General features: G+C 46.6%; 1 protein-coding gene across 4 annotated transcripts in view; it reads right to left on the reverse strand.

Moving 5' to 3' along the window:
- LOC104634694 (acidic leucine-rich nuclear phosphoprotein 32 family member D) overlaps positions 1-12,548 on the reverse strand; it is a 22,717-nt gene continuing 10,169 nt past the window's right edge. Inside the window, exons 1-8 of one of the 4 annotated variants that reach the window (XM_075764202.1) lie at positions 10,864-11,373; positions 6,639-6,788; positions 6,367-6,489; positions 4,667-4,865; positions 4,362-4,460; positions 2,707-2,804; positions 1,625-1,685; positions 1-1,410 (exon numbers count right to left, since the gene is read on the reverse strand). In XM_075764202.1, coding sequence (XP_075620317.1) covers positions 1,349-1,410; positions 1,625-1,685; positions 2,707-2,804; positions 4,362-4,460; positions 4,667-4,865; positions 6,367-6,489; positions 6,639-6,788; positions 10,864-10,947 — 876 coding nt within the window. In that variant the 5' untranslated portion in view covers positions 10,948-11,373 and the 3' untranslated portion in view covers positions 1-1,348. Of the gene's footprint in view, positions 1,411-1,624; positions 1,686-2,706; positions 2,805-4,361; positions 4,461-4,666; positions 4,866-6,366; positions 6,490-6,638; positions 6,789-10,863; positions 11,374-12,548 lie in introns of those variants that run through there. The other 3 variants (XM_075764203.1, XM_075764204.1, XM_075764205.1) reach the window with 3 other exon arrangements.

The raw sequence follows: 12,548 nt of genomic DNA on the forward strand, positions 1-12,548 counted from the left end.
AATTGTATAAAAAGATTTATTGAAATTCATCAATGACAAACAGACATAAAACTCAAAGTTTGGCTCTTCTGGGAAAAAAAACTGTTGCAAATGTATTTATACAGATGAAATATTGACTAGGAAATACAAGTCACTTCTAAAGCTATTTTAAAGAGGGATATGAAAGTAAAACTGTACATTCACTAGGTATTTTCAGTCATTTTACTGACTTCCACTAGGTAAGAAAATACAATTTTGTATTAGTATCTCGTGCTTGAGTGTATGAAAAGAAACCTCCTACCCTACATGCTGAACTGCCTCCTGTATTTAGGTTTGTAAAAATTTTCAAAGTATATAGCACAAGTGGAAGTAGTTTCTCATCACTTAAAATTGACTAGGTGTTATATATTACAGACCAAAATAGTACACACCTTATTTAAAAGGGTTGAAACATTTTTTTATTACAATTGTCAAATTCATTTCACTAGTAACTCAGGAATTAGGAACACTTTTTATATATATTTATATATATATTTAAATGCCTGCCATTTTCAGTGTATTGGCTATACCCTAGCCAAAAAAAAAAAAAAAAAAACCAAACAAAAACCAACCCCAAAAACAAACAGAAAGGAAAACACACAACACACAGGGCAGGGAAGGGGGGGATTGCAAATTCACCCCACAAACCAGATCCAAAGGAACACCCCAAAAAAAACCCAACAAAAACATTTGGTCACTATTTACAAACAGCAAAAGAAAAGGTACCTACAAAAGCAGGGAAAGCGTTGGCTGAAAATGGCAGTCATTCACGGACAGGCAACAAAGAAATCACTTTATCAATATGCCATTCTCACCCCTGTTGCTGTGGAGGGATGCTTCGCCTAAATTTGCAGCATCCCCCAAAAAAATGCTTACCATGTATTTAGTGACTGGCAGCGGTGGAAAAATCCCAACAACCAACGCTATTCAGCTGTCTCAGAACAGAATATGTGTATCTGGGGTATCATCCACTGATCTTAAACTTTTTTGTCTTTTTTTTTTTTTTTTTAAAGATGTCAAACTATCCACTCCAATAATAAGAAACAAATTACCACTTGGTTTATACTTACTATTGCAGTTACAGGTACTAAGAGAGGGACAAAAAGAAAAAATTTAAAATGAATAGGAGGAGGAGTGGCAGTAAAAATAGTATTTTATTCCCTTGCCCACCCAGTCTGCTTCTCCCTCTCGTTCCCACAGCAACATTACAATCAGAAAAAAAAAAAAAAAAAAGAAAAAAAAAGAAAAAAAGGTTGGGGTGTGGGGAGGGGAAATACAGGGTAAAAACAGTCAAATCACAATAGGAAATTTTCAAAATAGGTTTTTCAGTTTAGTCGTCTTCATCCCCTTCGTCTTCAGGTTCTCGTTTTCTCTTCTGTCCCCGTTCTTCATCTAGAAAATAAAACACAACTTGAATTATATGAGTGCTCCCTCACGCTGCTGACAAGTTGAACAAGTTCAACAAGCTTCTACTTTGGCAACTGGCTTGCTATCAAAGGAGCAGGAATACAAACATGAGCCTGCCTTTCAAAAATGGTTTTTTACATTTTTTAAAAAAAATACTATTATTATTTTATCTCTAGCAAAAACTGGATTGCTGCCATACCGGGCTCTTCTTCATCTTCATCGTCATCTACCTCACCATCGTTGTAGCCTTCTTCATCCTCCTGGATTTAAAAAAAAAAAAAAAAAAAAGAAAAACGGAAGGATTAGAAAAGTCAGTTTCAGTACAGGACCTTTCACAATTTGGCAATACCCAACAGCATTTTACAACAGAAAGTCCTTGAAGCATCTTAAACAAAAACGAAACAAAAAGGCAGACACTTCCCATGCACTTACATAAAAGTGCAGTTTTTTGCTACAGTGTAACTGGCCTCCAGCCCGTTATATTTTCATTGCAGAAAATCACAGGCAATCACAGCAGCCACTTGTAGCTTCACGTCTTCAGCGAGAAAATGGTTTTATACTTCACACTGATAGGTAGCTGCAAATTTTGTTACGGTATCCTGAGCTTAGTAACACTTGACTGGTCAGTAGGAGAATGCACGTGTTCTGGGGGTAAATAGATGTACAACACAAAGAGCCATCTCCAGAGCCCGAGGAGCTGCTGTCGGCTTTGAGAAGAGGCTGACCAACCATTCGGGAGTGGCAGTTAAGCATCTAAGACTGTTTGGCCAGAGGACAGATAATACAACCTCCTGCAGTCGAATTTTAGCCCGGTTCCCAGTGGTTGTGCTAACAGCAAAGTCTCAGCAGACTCGGACTGGCTCAGCACACCCTACACACAGGAGCTGGACTACGCGAACAAGTTAAGCACCCCGAGGAATCACAAGGTACGTGCCCGAGGAGGAACCTCGCTCTGAAAGCACAGGGTCAGTAATTCACGTACCACTCTCTCGTCCGTACGGAAGCTGCGACGCCAGCCCTTCAAAGGCGCCACAAACGAGGTCTGCGGACGTTCCCAAAAGTGTTTTTGACATCAGCCCAATAAACAGGATGATTTCATGTCAATGGTCACTAGATGGCAGCTGGCTCATAGACAGGCATGCCTCAAAGCCGCCCTGCCACGATGCTTCTCAAGTAAAAATGAAAGCACATGCTTCAAGTACTGAAAGCCTCCACTATTTGGTCCATTTCTCATCCAACTATTCCCACTCCACACCCATTATTAACTGCATAAACCCTTACCTCCTCTTCTCCGCTCACATCCTCCTCTTCACCTTCCTCCTCTTCCTCCTCATCTTCTTCATCTTCTACTACCTGAGCATCATCATCATACTCCTCTTCTATACAGTCAAACAAGATTAACCACTCAGACATTTAAAGTTTACTTTCCTCCCCTCCCACATTGCCACCTGAGACGTGCACCCCTATCGAGACAAGGAGCAAACTGCCAGCATTGCTTAAGGGCAGTACAGAACGAAAGGCGGCTCTCCAGCTGCTAGACAGGGCTAGATGTGGTCCCGTGCCTCTCTAGCCTGGCGACAGGGTAGCGTGGCAGCTGCACCCGTGGTCTGTGCTGCTCCAGGGCTGCAGGGACCTTGACAGTAAGTCACGGCAGCCTTGGGACTGCTTTAGCTTCAGCTGCTCCAGTTCCCACTACTGATACGCATTTTTGAGCCCGTGGGACACTCGCTGCTCTTCATCTGCAAGTGTCCATCTGCTCCCACCAGGGATAGAGCTAAACTTTACAAGCCAACCATGCACTGGGAACCCTCCCTAAGGGACACCCCTCGTTGCCAGAGCAATATAAAAGGGTCACACACAATCCATCTTAGGGGTTTGCAACCTCTCTTCAAGAGGAAAGAGATTAAATGCAACTAGCCCAAGCAACAAACCAGAAATTTGTTTTCCATGCTGCCGGAATGGCATTTTGGAGCTTTTCCATGCACGTGAATGCAGACTCAGACTTGTGCTCTGATGAGGAGAACCCGTCCCTGCGGAACCTGCGTGCTGCTGGCTGAAGGCACCACTCTGCCAGGCGCTGCTGCAGCGCTCGCCCCTCTCGCCAGCGCTCACATTCAGCACTCGAGGGAAAAGTGCAAGTCCAGCTATTCTGCTTTTGCTGCGCAGCTGGGTTTGAAGAGTCTAGCAAATTCCCCCAACTCAGCTGGATACTCATCCGACCGGTAGAGTGATGCTTCCGAGCAGTCTGCCGGGGAGGCAGAGTGGCACCTACAGCGCAGCGGGACCCACCATGCGCTCTCCTAACACTAAAAAGTTTCTTGTTGTTTCGTTAGTGCCTTTCACAGAGCTTGCCCCTGGCAGACTTCAATACACACGCTCTCCTCTCTTCTGCCTGATCCCAACCAGTTCCCTTTGTCTTCACGGAGCAGCTACAACCTCCTGTTAATGCCTTGGCTCCTTTACTTATTTCCTTGACACAGCTATGTTTTTCTATGGCCATTGTGGTTTTCCACCCTACCCTTCTCCATCAGGGTCTACTCCAATGTTCCTACTTCCCTGATCGTGTGGTTCCTGGAAAACTATAGCATGTGCATGCTGTCCTCTCTTACCCATTTCTCCCTTCTGTCCTCAGCCCCTGGGGTTTACTGTTCCCTGAACTCTTTCAGTGTCCTACTGCTCCTCCTGGCCTCTTTCTTCTACTGCCCTTTTACTCCCCACCTTCCACCAGAGGTAAGGCTGAGAAAGCAGCGCTTTCAGGCCCTCTCCTTTCCCCTCATTCCCTCAGAGGACACTGAGGTACTTCTGCTTCACATCGGTCGGAAGGAGCTGCTGAGGACACCCTTCTCCTGCCAGCAAGTCAGAGCTGGAAGTAAAACCTACCACACAACATATCAATCTTACGACTTACGTACACCGAGTAGCACAAATTCACATACCATCTTCATCCTCCTCCTCGTCGTCTAAGCCCTCCACGTAGCCCTCTGCATCAGAGTCCGGTGCTTCTTTGTCATCCCGATCTTTCACTAGAGATAAGACTGAGAAAGTAGCTCTTTCAGGCCCTGCCCATCTCCTTTCCCCTCGTTCCTTCAGAGGACACTGAGGTACTTCTCCTTTACATCAGTCAGGAAGGAGCTGCTGAGAACACCCTTCTCTTGCCAACAAGTCAGAGCTGGAAGCAAAATGTACTAGGCAGCATATCGATCTTTTAACTTACGTACACTAAGTAGCACAATTCACATACCATCTTCATCTTCCTCCTCATCGTCTAAGCCCTCCACGTAGCCCTCTGCATCAGAGTCCGGTGCTTCTTTGTCGTCCCGATCGTAGCCATCGAGGTATGTGAGTTGCGGGAGGAGCTTGAATACGTTTTCTCTATAATCGTTCAAGTTGGTTACCTCGCAATTGAAAAGATCTAGACTCTTCAGGTTTTCTAACTTTTTCTGCAAGGAAAGAAAAGTCTCTGAAGTTCAGTGTGACAAGAATTCTCTACAGAGCAGAGAATGCAACAGCAGCCAGAGTTAACATGCTCAAGAGCTTCCCGTGACAAAAGGCTCATTTTGGTCTCTGCCTACTAAACTGGCGTGGAACAGAAACCTGCACTGCTTGGCCACTGCTGCTTCGGAGCCTGAGAGCAGAAAATGCTCTCTCTCAAGTTCAGCATCTCGCAAGTAGAAGACTGAAGTTTGAAAAGGGGTCGTAGTGCAAAATCACACATGGTGCGAGGGGCCAGGCTAAGAATAAATTATAGCATGGTCAGTTATCTCAAAAGTGCAAGGCAAGATAGTGGAGCCAGCAGTCAGGTATATTTAAACTACTAATTTCAACGGAAGAAGACACAGACTACTCTTCGGACACAAGAATTTTGCTAAGAGAGATTTTAGGAGATTTAATGACTGTACCTTAGCCTTTGGAAAAATAAAAGAAGGCTGAGAAATTGAACAGGAATTAAATTCCTGGTTTTAATTTTTTTTTTTTTTTTTTTTGAGGAGGTGGTCTGCATTGCCTACACCACTTTCAAATACTAACAATGATAGCACAAGCAGTTGAGGATTTGCATCAAGTCTTATGAAGTTATTTCCCCTCTGGAGTTCAGCGTGTAGACCAACGGTGACATCAAGAAAACAGCCTGAAACTGGGAGCAGTTACAATCCCCTCTCTCATCTGTTTGCTACATGAGTGTAACTGTTCTCTCCCTTTCTGCTGGGGGAAAGGAGATCCAAGATGGACTCATGTGAGAACTGCTCCTTCAGACATTTTAAGAGCAAGTATTTAGGAAATAAGCATGAGCCAAAACTCTTCATTTCTTGGAGAGCAAAGGGTGCACAAACCAAAAACTGGAAAACAGCACCACCAGAATTGACACTTGGATGCTTTTTGGAACCACAACCTGACAAACTTGAACTCACCACTTGAAATAAGGAGTATAATGACAGGAGAGGTAATGGAAGCCAGCCGGAATGAGTCGGAGGCTCAGCGGCCCCTGCCCAGCTGCAGTGAGCAAACCCAGCACGGAGACACTCAGTGCAGCCGCCGGCCCCGACCACCACCAGCACGCACTGCACGCCCAGGCAGAAGCGGTGCCCGGTGACTTCTGAGCCAAGGCTTTGGGGAAAACACACCGAGCTCAAGCAGAGCGTCTGGCAGACGGCCCCGCGGCCCAGGCCAGGGCGGAAAGCCGCTGGGCTCCCCGCAGCACCCGCGGGGAGAGCCCGACCCTGGAGCAGCAGCCGCTAGAGGGAAGCAGCTGCTCACACTGCAGGCACAGCCTGGGGCACAGCCCGGGGCACAGCCCGGGGCACAGCCCGAGCCCCTCTGCAACCTGGCCTGACAGATAAGCACCCGAGACACTCCTCTCCAAGTTGCTTTGGACTTTCCAAGCCTGAAATACCTCTACTCATCACAAAGCAGGGTTTGGTTTCACCCTGTACCGCATCAACTTACCAGCGGTTCTATTGTACCGAGGTCTTTTATTTTGTTGCCGCTTAGATTTAGATGCGTGAGGTTCGGACACTTTTCTGCCAACACTTCCAGTCCTCCTGAGATTCTGTTGTCGCTTAGCTCGAGCTAGAAGGCACGTAAACATCTTGAGTTTTTAGTGCAAACACGTATCACAAAGCAGTTTCGCCAGCTAAATTACGTTTTCAGACAAATGACTATTTTACATTCAGTATAGTGCACAGAGGGAGGGATATGGCACAGGACATTGTATTTACCTTCTTAAGTTTGTTTAACTTTGGTAAGTTTGCAACTGAGGTTAAGCCTACGTTGATTGTACTTAAGAATTCCAGCTCTTCAAACTCATCTGTGAGGCCTTCGATTTTGCCTTCGTATGACCTACAGTTGTCAAGAACCAGTTCTTTAACCTGGAAAAAGAACAATGCAAGATGTGTATAAGGCGTTCTGCGTGGAGGATAATGATTTCACTCACAAGTTAAGGATCAGGCAAAAATGAAAGGTATTCCAGTAAAGTGGGGAGTATATGAAAGTTTATTTTCAGCATCTGATCCCTACTTTAGCTCGCATGGTTAGGTGTTTCAGAAACACAGACATTTGGCTTTGCTTCAACTGCCCACCTCGGTAAATGTAAACAATGTACACAGTTCAAAAACATTAATCCTGGCTTAACTGATTTGGCTTGTTAGAATTAGCACCGTCTTTAGTAAACGCAAACAACAAGCACTCTAAAAAACATGAAGGCAATCTACTTATTTTTAAACTAACCTACAACTTTGACACTCCATACAAGCCGTGTGCTGTTACAAGCTATCATCAGTTGTTAAAATAGCTTTTCTCCGCATTCAAACGTTATTGGAGCTTTTCAAGCGTGGAGACATCGCCGTCTGCTCAGAGACTCCTGAAACCTGAAGCAGGCACTACTAAATCAGGTCCACCTTCGCCCCTCCTCATCAGAGTAGCGTGATGGTACTTTAGGGGAAGATCTTCTCCACGGAGGCAACTCCTTTCTAGGGGAATTGCAAGGGATGTGTCAGACGATGCTGGCAGGGGAGGTGCAGCGAGCAGAGCTGCTGCCGCAAGCAGCGTACCCCTTATCTCCCTCGCCCCGTTGCAGCAGGGAGGCTCGAAGGGAGAGGCAGAGATAACGTACCCAGGGGCCCGAGCAGCGCAGACCTGCCCGACAGCCAGAGCTGGGCAGCCCCGCTGGCACGTACAGCAAGTTACAGCCCACAGGGTTTTCTTGGTGGTTTTAAACAGGGCACTGCTCTTTCTGCAGGTGCTATCTTCAGCAGGTACAAAACAAGAGCATCAATGCAAAAGAGACACTAAATACGCTCCACCTTGAATAAAACTGCTCCTTTTCACCCTAAAGGCAGGTCAGCCTTGCGGGACTCAAGTCCCTTAGTAGCTAGCATGGGTTTTCCTGGGCACTGGGGAAGCTTTGCCACCAAGGACTGGGACTCCCAGGAAGGGTCAACCCCTGCGGGGAACATCCAGGACAGAGAATTTCTGGGGGTTATTTCTCCCCTATAAAATACCTAGGAAAACCCATCCTTTGCATGCACTGCACACCCCATCCCGTGCATGAGGTTTGGTTTTGGGTTTGGAAAGGGAGGCTGTGCTGCTTTACGCTGAGGATGGGATAAAAGGAACCTGCAAGAGCAGTGTATGCAGAAACAGGAAGCAACTCTTCAGTTCACACCAAGGACAGTTAATATGCAAATATTTAATTTTCTTAATTTTTTTTTTTATTACTGTAATCCCGCTGCACAGAGAAGAATCCTATGTAGTTTTATAGCTCCAAATAACATCCCTAGATTTCTAATTAAATCCCAGGCTGAAGTCAATAGGGAAGCCAGCCCAAAGCAACATGAGAGTACAAGTGATTCATTGAGAGTAGGAGGATCAGCGTTAGACAGGAAATACATTTTCCAAGACTCTACAATTTTCCTAGAAGAATTATGATAGGGAATGACTACACAGAAGTCTTCCAGAAGACTTTTAGGCTGGTTAGAAGAAACCAAAGATCGAGTCAAATGCTCCTGATCCCACATACATCTGTTCCACTGGGGGGGGAGCCCAAAACTCAACAAACAAACTACAAAGACCCCTCTTTGCTCTGAAATTTGGACAGCGGGAAATCCATTTTAAAGGCAAACACGCCTATCTTCTTACTGTGACAGTATTTAAGTATCAGGATCCTCCAGTGAGATCAGTTTGGGGACAAACACACAGTTTTCTCAGTCATCTGCTTCACACACACACAGAGCTCCCGCCAAAAAAAAAAAAAAAAAGTAAAAAAAAAAAAAGTACAATAAAGGAAGCCCCACCCCAGACTGACAGCAGCTACACTCCCTCCTATCTGTGTCCTTGCTCGCCTGCCCCGTTATCTCCCTCGGCCAGCGAGGTGGCTCACCCCAGACAGCACCCACCTACGGACACGTTCCACAGCCAGGAGGGCAAAGGAAAGTGCTGTGGTGCGGACCATGGCACGCTGGTGTATGGCTGGAGAGCCTGGAGGTCATCTTTTGCCTTACCCTCTTTGCAAAGGAAGTTTGTGAGAGCACACACAGGAGCATGAAGCAAGGCAGGAGGGAAGATGCTTGCAGCAGCCAGCACATTTAGGGTCAGCTCGGGCTTTGAGCTGCACAGCGACCAAAGGCACAGAGCAAAACAGCACCTAAACCTCACGCTGAGAAAGAAGCGACATCTGCTCTCAACCCCCCCGCCCAGGAGGTGGGACAGCCCTTCATCCACCCCAAGGGAGGGATGGAGAAGAGGCGAACGGGGAATTGGACAAAGCTTCCTTGGGGGTAGAGAACAGATGCGAGGGGAGCTGGAAATAGCCATGGATGCAGAAGAAAAACCCTTTAATATGGTGGCAGAAGAGCCAACCGGCTTCTACTTTTAGTTTGCTCTTTTTAGGGCAAGACTGCTGTTTGCCCTCTGCTTTTCAGAAAGCTTCGATACAGAACCGCAATGCTCTCTTCTTCGCTGTGCCCAGTACCAAGATACTGGGAAAGGTAGAGTCAGAACAACTCCACGGGGAAGCTATCATTGAATAAAACCAGCCAGGTTTGCAAGTGGTAGAAAGGAATCGAAGAGCAGAGCACAGGCTCCTAATGCTCCAGAAGTGCAACCGCAGCAACGTAATTTCAGTGCTTATGTGGTCAGAGGTATACGAACGCACTGAATCGCTTCTGAAAGAATGTGACTCCACAAAACTAAATTCAAGTCAAAATTAAGATGGCTTTATGTTCTAAGAGATTTAAGAATTCTGTAGAAAACACACGTGTGCAAAAGGAGGATGAATTGGCCTTGTGGGGCTTCTCCCAACCTCACTGCCACATGCGCACTCACTGCTGCATCGTACCCAATTCTCTCACGTACACTACAAGCAATAGAAACTACCACCAGCTTATAGTTTTTACAAGTATTAAAATTACCTGCAGCTCTTTGCCCATAGCCTCTCAGCCTGCAGCCCTCCACATCCCGCTTCTCCTCCCCTTCCACTCCGACTTGCCATCTCCTCCTCAAGAACTCGCCGTTTTGCAGTTACCTGGGGAGGCAGCGCCGTCCCCCCACCCCGGGACAGGGCACTGCTCTCCACGGCCCCTCCGGGTTATTAACGAGGCACTTTTCCAAGGCACTGGCTGCCGCACAGAGGTCTCCTCTCAAACCTTAGCCCCCTTGGGAGGATGCTGGGCCTCATCCAGGCACACTACAGCCTTGACTTAACTGTGTCAGGATACAGCGAGGGAGAAGTGGAAAGGTGACCTTAGTAAAGCTACATTCCGTCTCAAACAGCTCACTACCACAAAAGTATGACAGAAGGACTAAAAAACCTATTCCTCACTTGTTTTTCAGAAGGCTTTGTAATCTGAAGGAAAATTCCAGCTCCTGAATCACTCTCCAAACATCCACCGAACTTCCCTGAAAACACACAGTAACATGACAATTTTTACATCTCTATACTCATATTCTGTCACCAAAACACAGAATAAACGTTTGCCTGATGCGAGTAGCCTGGGCAAGCACCCTGTCTGAGTCTTGTTATATACCTGAATGAGACGAGCGGGCCTCAGCTGGTCTGAACCAATTCAGTGGTACCACGCTGCAGTCTGTAGTACTACAGACACGTAGATGAACAGTCAGAATTAGGGAGGAAAACCTGAACACATTTGGAGAGACAGGCTAAGGCTAAGGCTAAGGGAATAAGTGTCCTCAGCTAATTTGTGTTTAGTTGCATCAAAGACAAGATCTGACTCGCAGAAGTTGTAGACGGTCAACCCTATCAGCGTCTACGCCACAACGCATAGGCAAATCAAGGCACTAATTGGAGTAAGTACTAATACAAGACAGACCACACCAGCTGTACTTATCTTTCCTCCCTCTCCCAAAAACCTGCTACACAGTGAGAAACAGTGGAAGAGCAACATGCCATAGGTAACCAACCACCATAAACAACCCCGCAATACTTACCCAAGCAGCTAAGAGAGCACCCGCAGGTGAAGGTCTAGCAGAAAACCTAACAAGCAGGTGGTTAGGTTGGTTCCCGTAAAACATAACCACGTCTTCGATAGCATTTATGATAAGGCACCATCAGGTGCTTGGGTTGGGATACTCCACATCGTACAGCTTCAACTGCCAAGCGTTTCTTGCCCAGCCGGCCGTTCTGCCCCGGCCGCTGCGTTCCCGGGGGTTTCGGGGCTCTGCTGCCTCTCTCCCCCATTCAGTGGGTGCCATCTGTTCGAACAGGTGCTTCCTGGCTGGCCGCGTACTTCTGCACGAGCGTTGCTCTGTGGTTTGCTGGTAGCGGTCCTCAGTTTTCAGCAGGCACATGTAAGCAAGTAGATCGCTGCTTCTCCAACAAACTCTTCAGACCACGCACCTTGGGCCTGTTCTCCTGTGGTCATCCCGGTTTCTATTTCTGATAGTCCCAGACGCTTTCAGCACATGACATCACATCTCTGTTAACGCACGCTGCGCTGTTAACTGTGGATTACTGCATCCCTTATATCTCTTCATGACGTCACGCTCTACATTACTGCCTGCTTGATAACCAGGGACTCTTATCTGTTTCCTAGTATGGTTACAGCATTAAGCTGTGTTCCCAACTGCATATACGACATCCTTAATATAGCCATGGGGTGTACTGCGAGGCTCCAACCTATTCCTAGGGTAAGTACAGGCAACAACGTGTCAGCCGCCACCAGTTTCATGGCGATCACCGCAAGTACCATCCGGGACGCGCCGTGCACGTTACCCAGCAGACCATCCCCTGCCTCGCTTTCCCAGCGCAGGCTGCTGCTCTGGAAGGGACCATACTCAAGTTATCAACACACACACACAATCAGCAGAATATAATTACACACAGACAACCATTAAGCCGCAGATGTTATCACCTAAACCTTTCATCTACATTTCCAGGTAAAAAGGCAAAGTCTCCACTTCAGAAAGCCTACAACCCATGGACAGGGAGCTCCATGAACTTGGGACTAAGTTCCCAGATCCCAGTCTGTAACTGAAGGCTTAACAAGGTGACAGAAGGACACAGCTGTGAATGTAATTTCAAAAGATAAAAGGCAAATTTACAAGTACAAATACCATTCTGCTGGCTTTACAAGCAGGAACAGCAAGGCTGTAACATCTTATTTTCAGCACAATGGACCAGATGCTTTTGAAGTGTACGTCACATATGGTACCCCTAGGCCAGGAATATCCCACTATGCGGCATTTTTATCGAAAAAAGCAGGTAAAGACGAGGGTGTTAACTCAGTCTTGCACTGCTCCCAACCAAATGATCCAGGGGAGCACTGAGAGAAGTCCTTCATACCTCTTAACCCAATGGAAACTTCACTTGGAGGAGGGCAGAGTTGTGGAAAGAAGGGAGCGGAGAGCAAGGGAAGCTTGTTGTGGTAAGTGGAAGCAAAGTCCAAAATATTTCTGAAAGTAGAGACAGTTTTTTTCTCTCCCAGATGCACAAACACTTCTTCAAGACACTTGGGTTTCTGTCTTCGGGAGTTCTTTAGTCTCAAAAGCCTGCATGGTCCATGCCAAGCCTCGCGTTGCTCCACAGCAAAGAATGACCATCGCTGTCTGCTGGAACCAGACTGCCAAGGGTTATGTCCTTCTAGTTCTTGTACTGTTTTCTAGATCTGAACTCA

Source organism: Balearica regulorum, chromosome 12 (assembly GCF_011004875.1).
Source record: "Balearica regulorum gibbericeps isolate bBalReg1 chromosome 12, bBalReg1.pri, whole genome shotgun sequence".
NCBI classification, from domain to species: Eukaryota; Metazoa; Chordata; class Aves; order Gruiformes; family Gruidae; genus Balearica; species Balearica regulorum.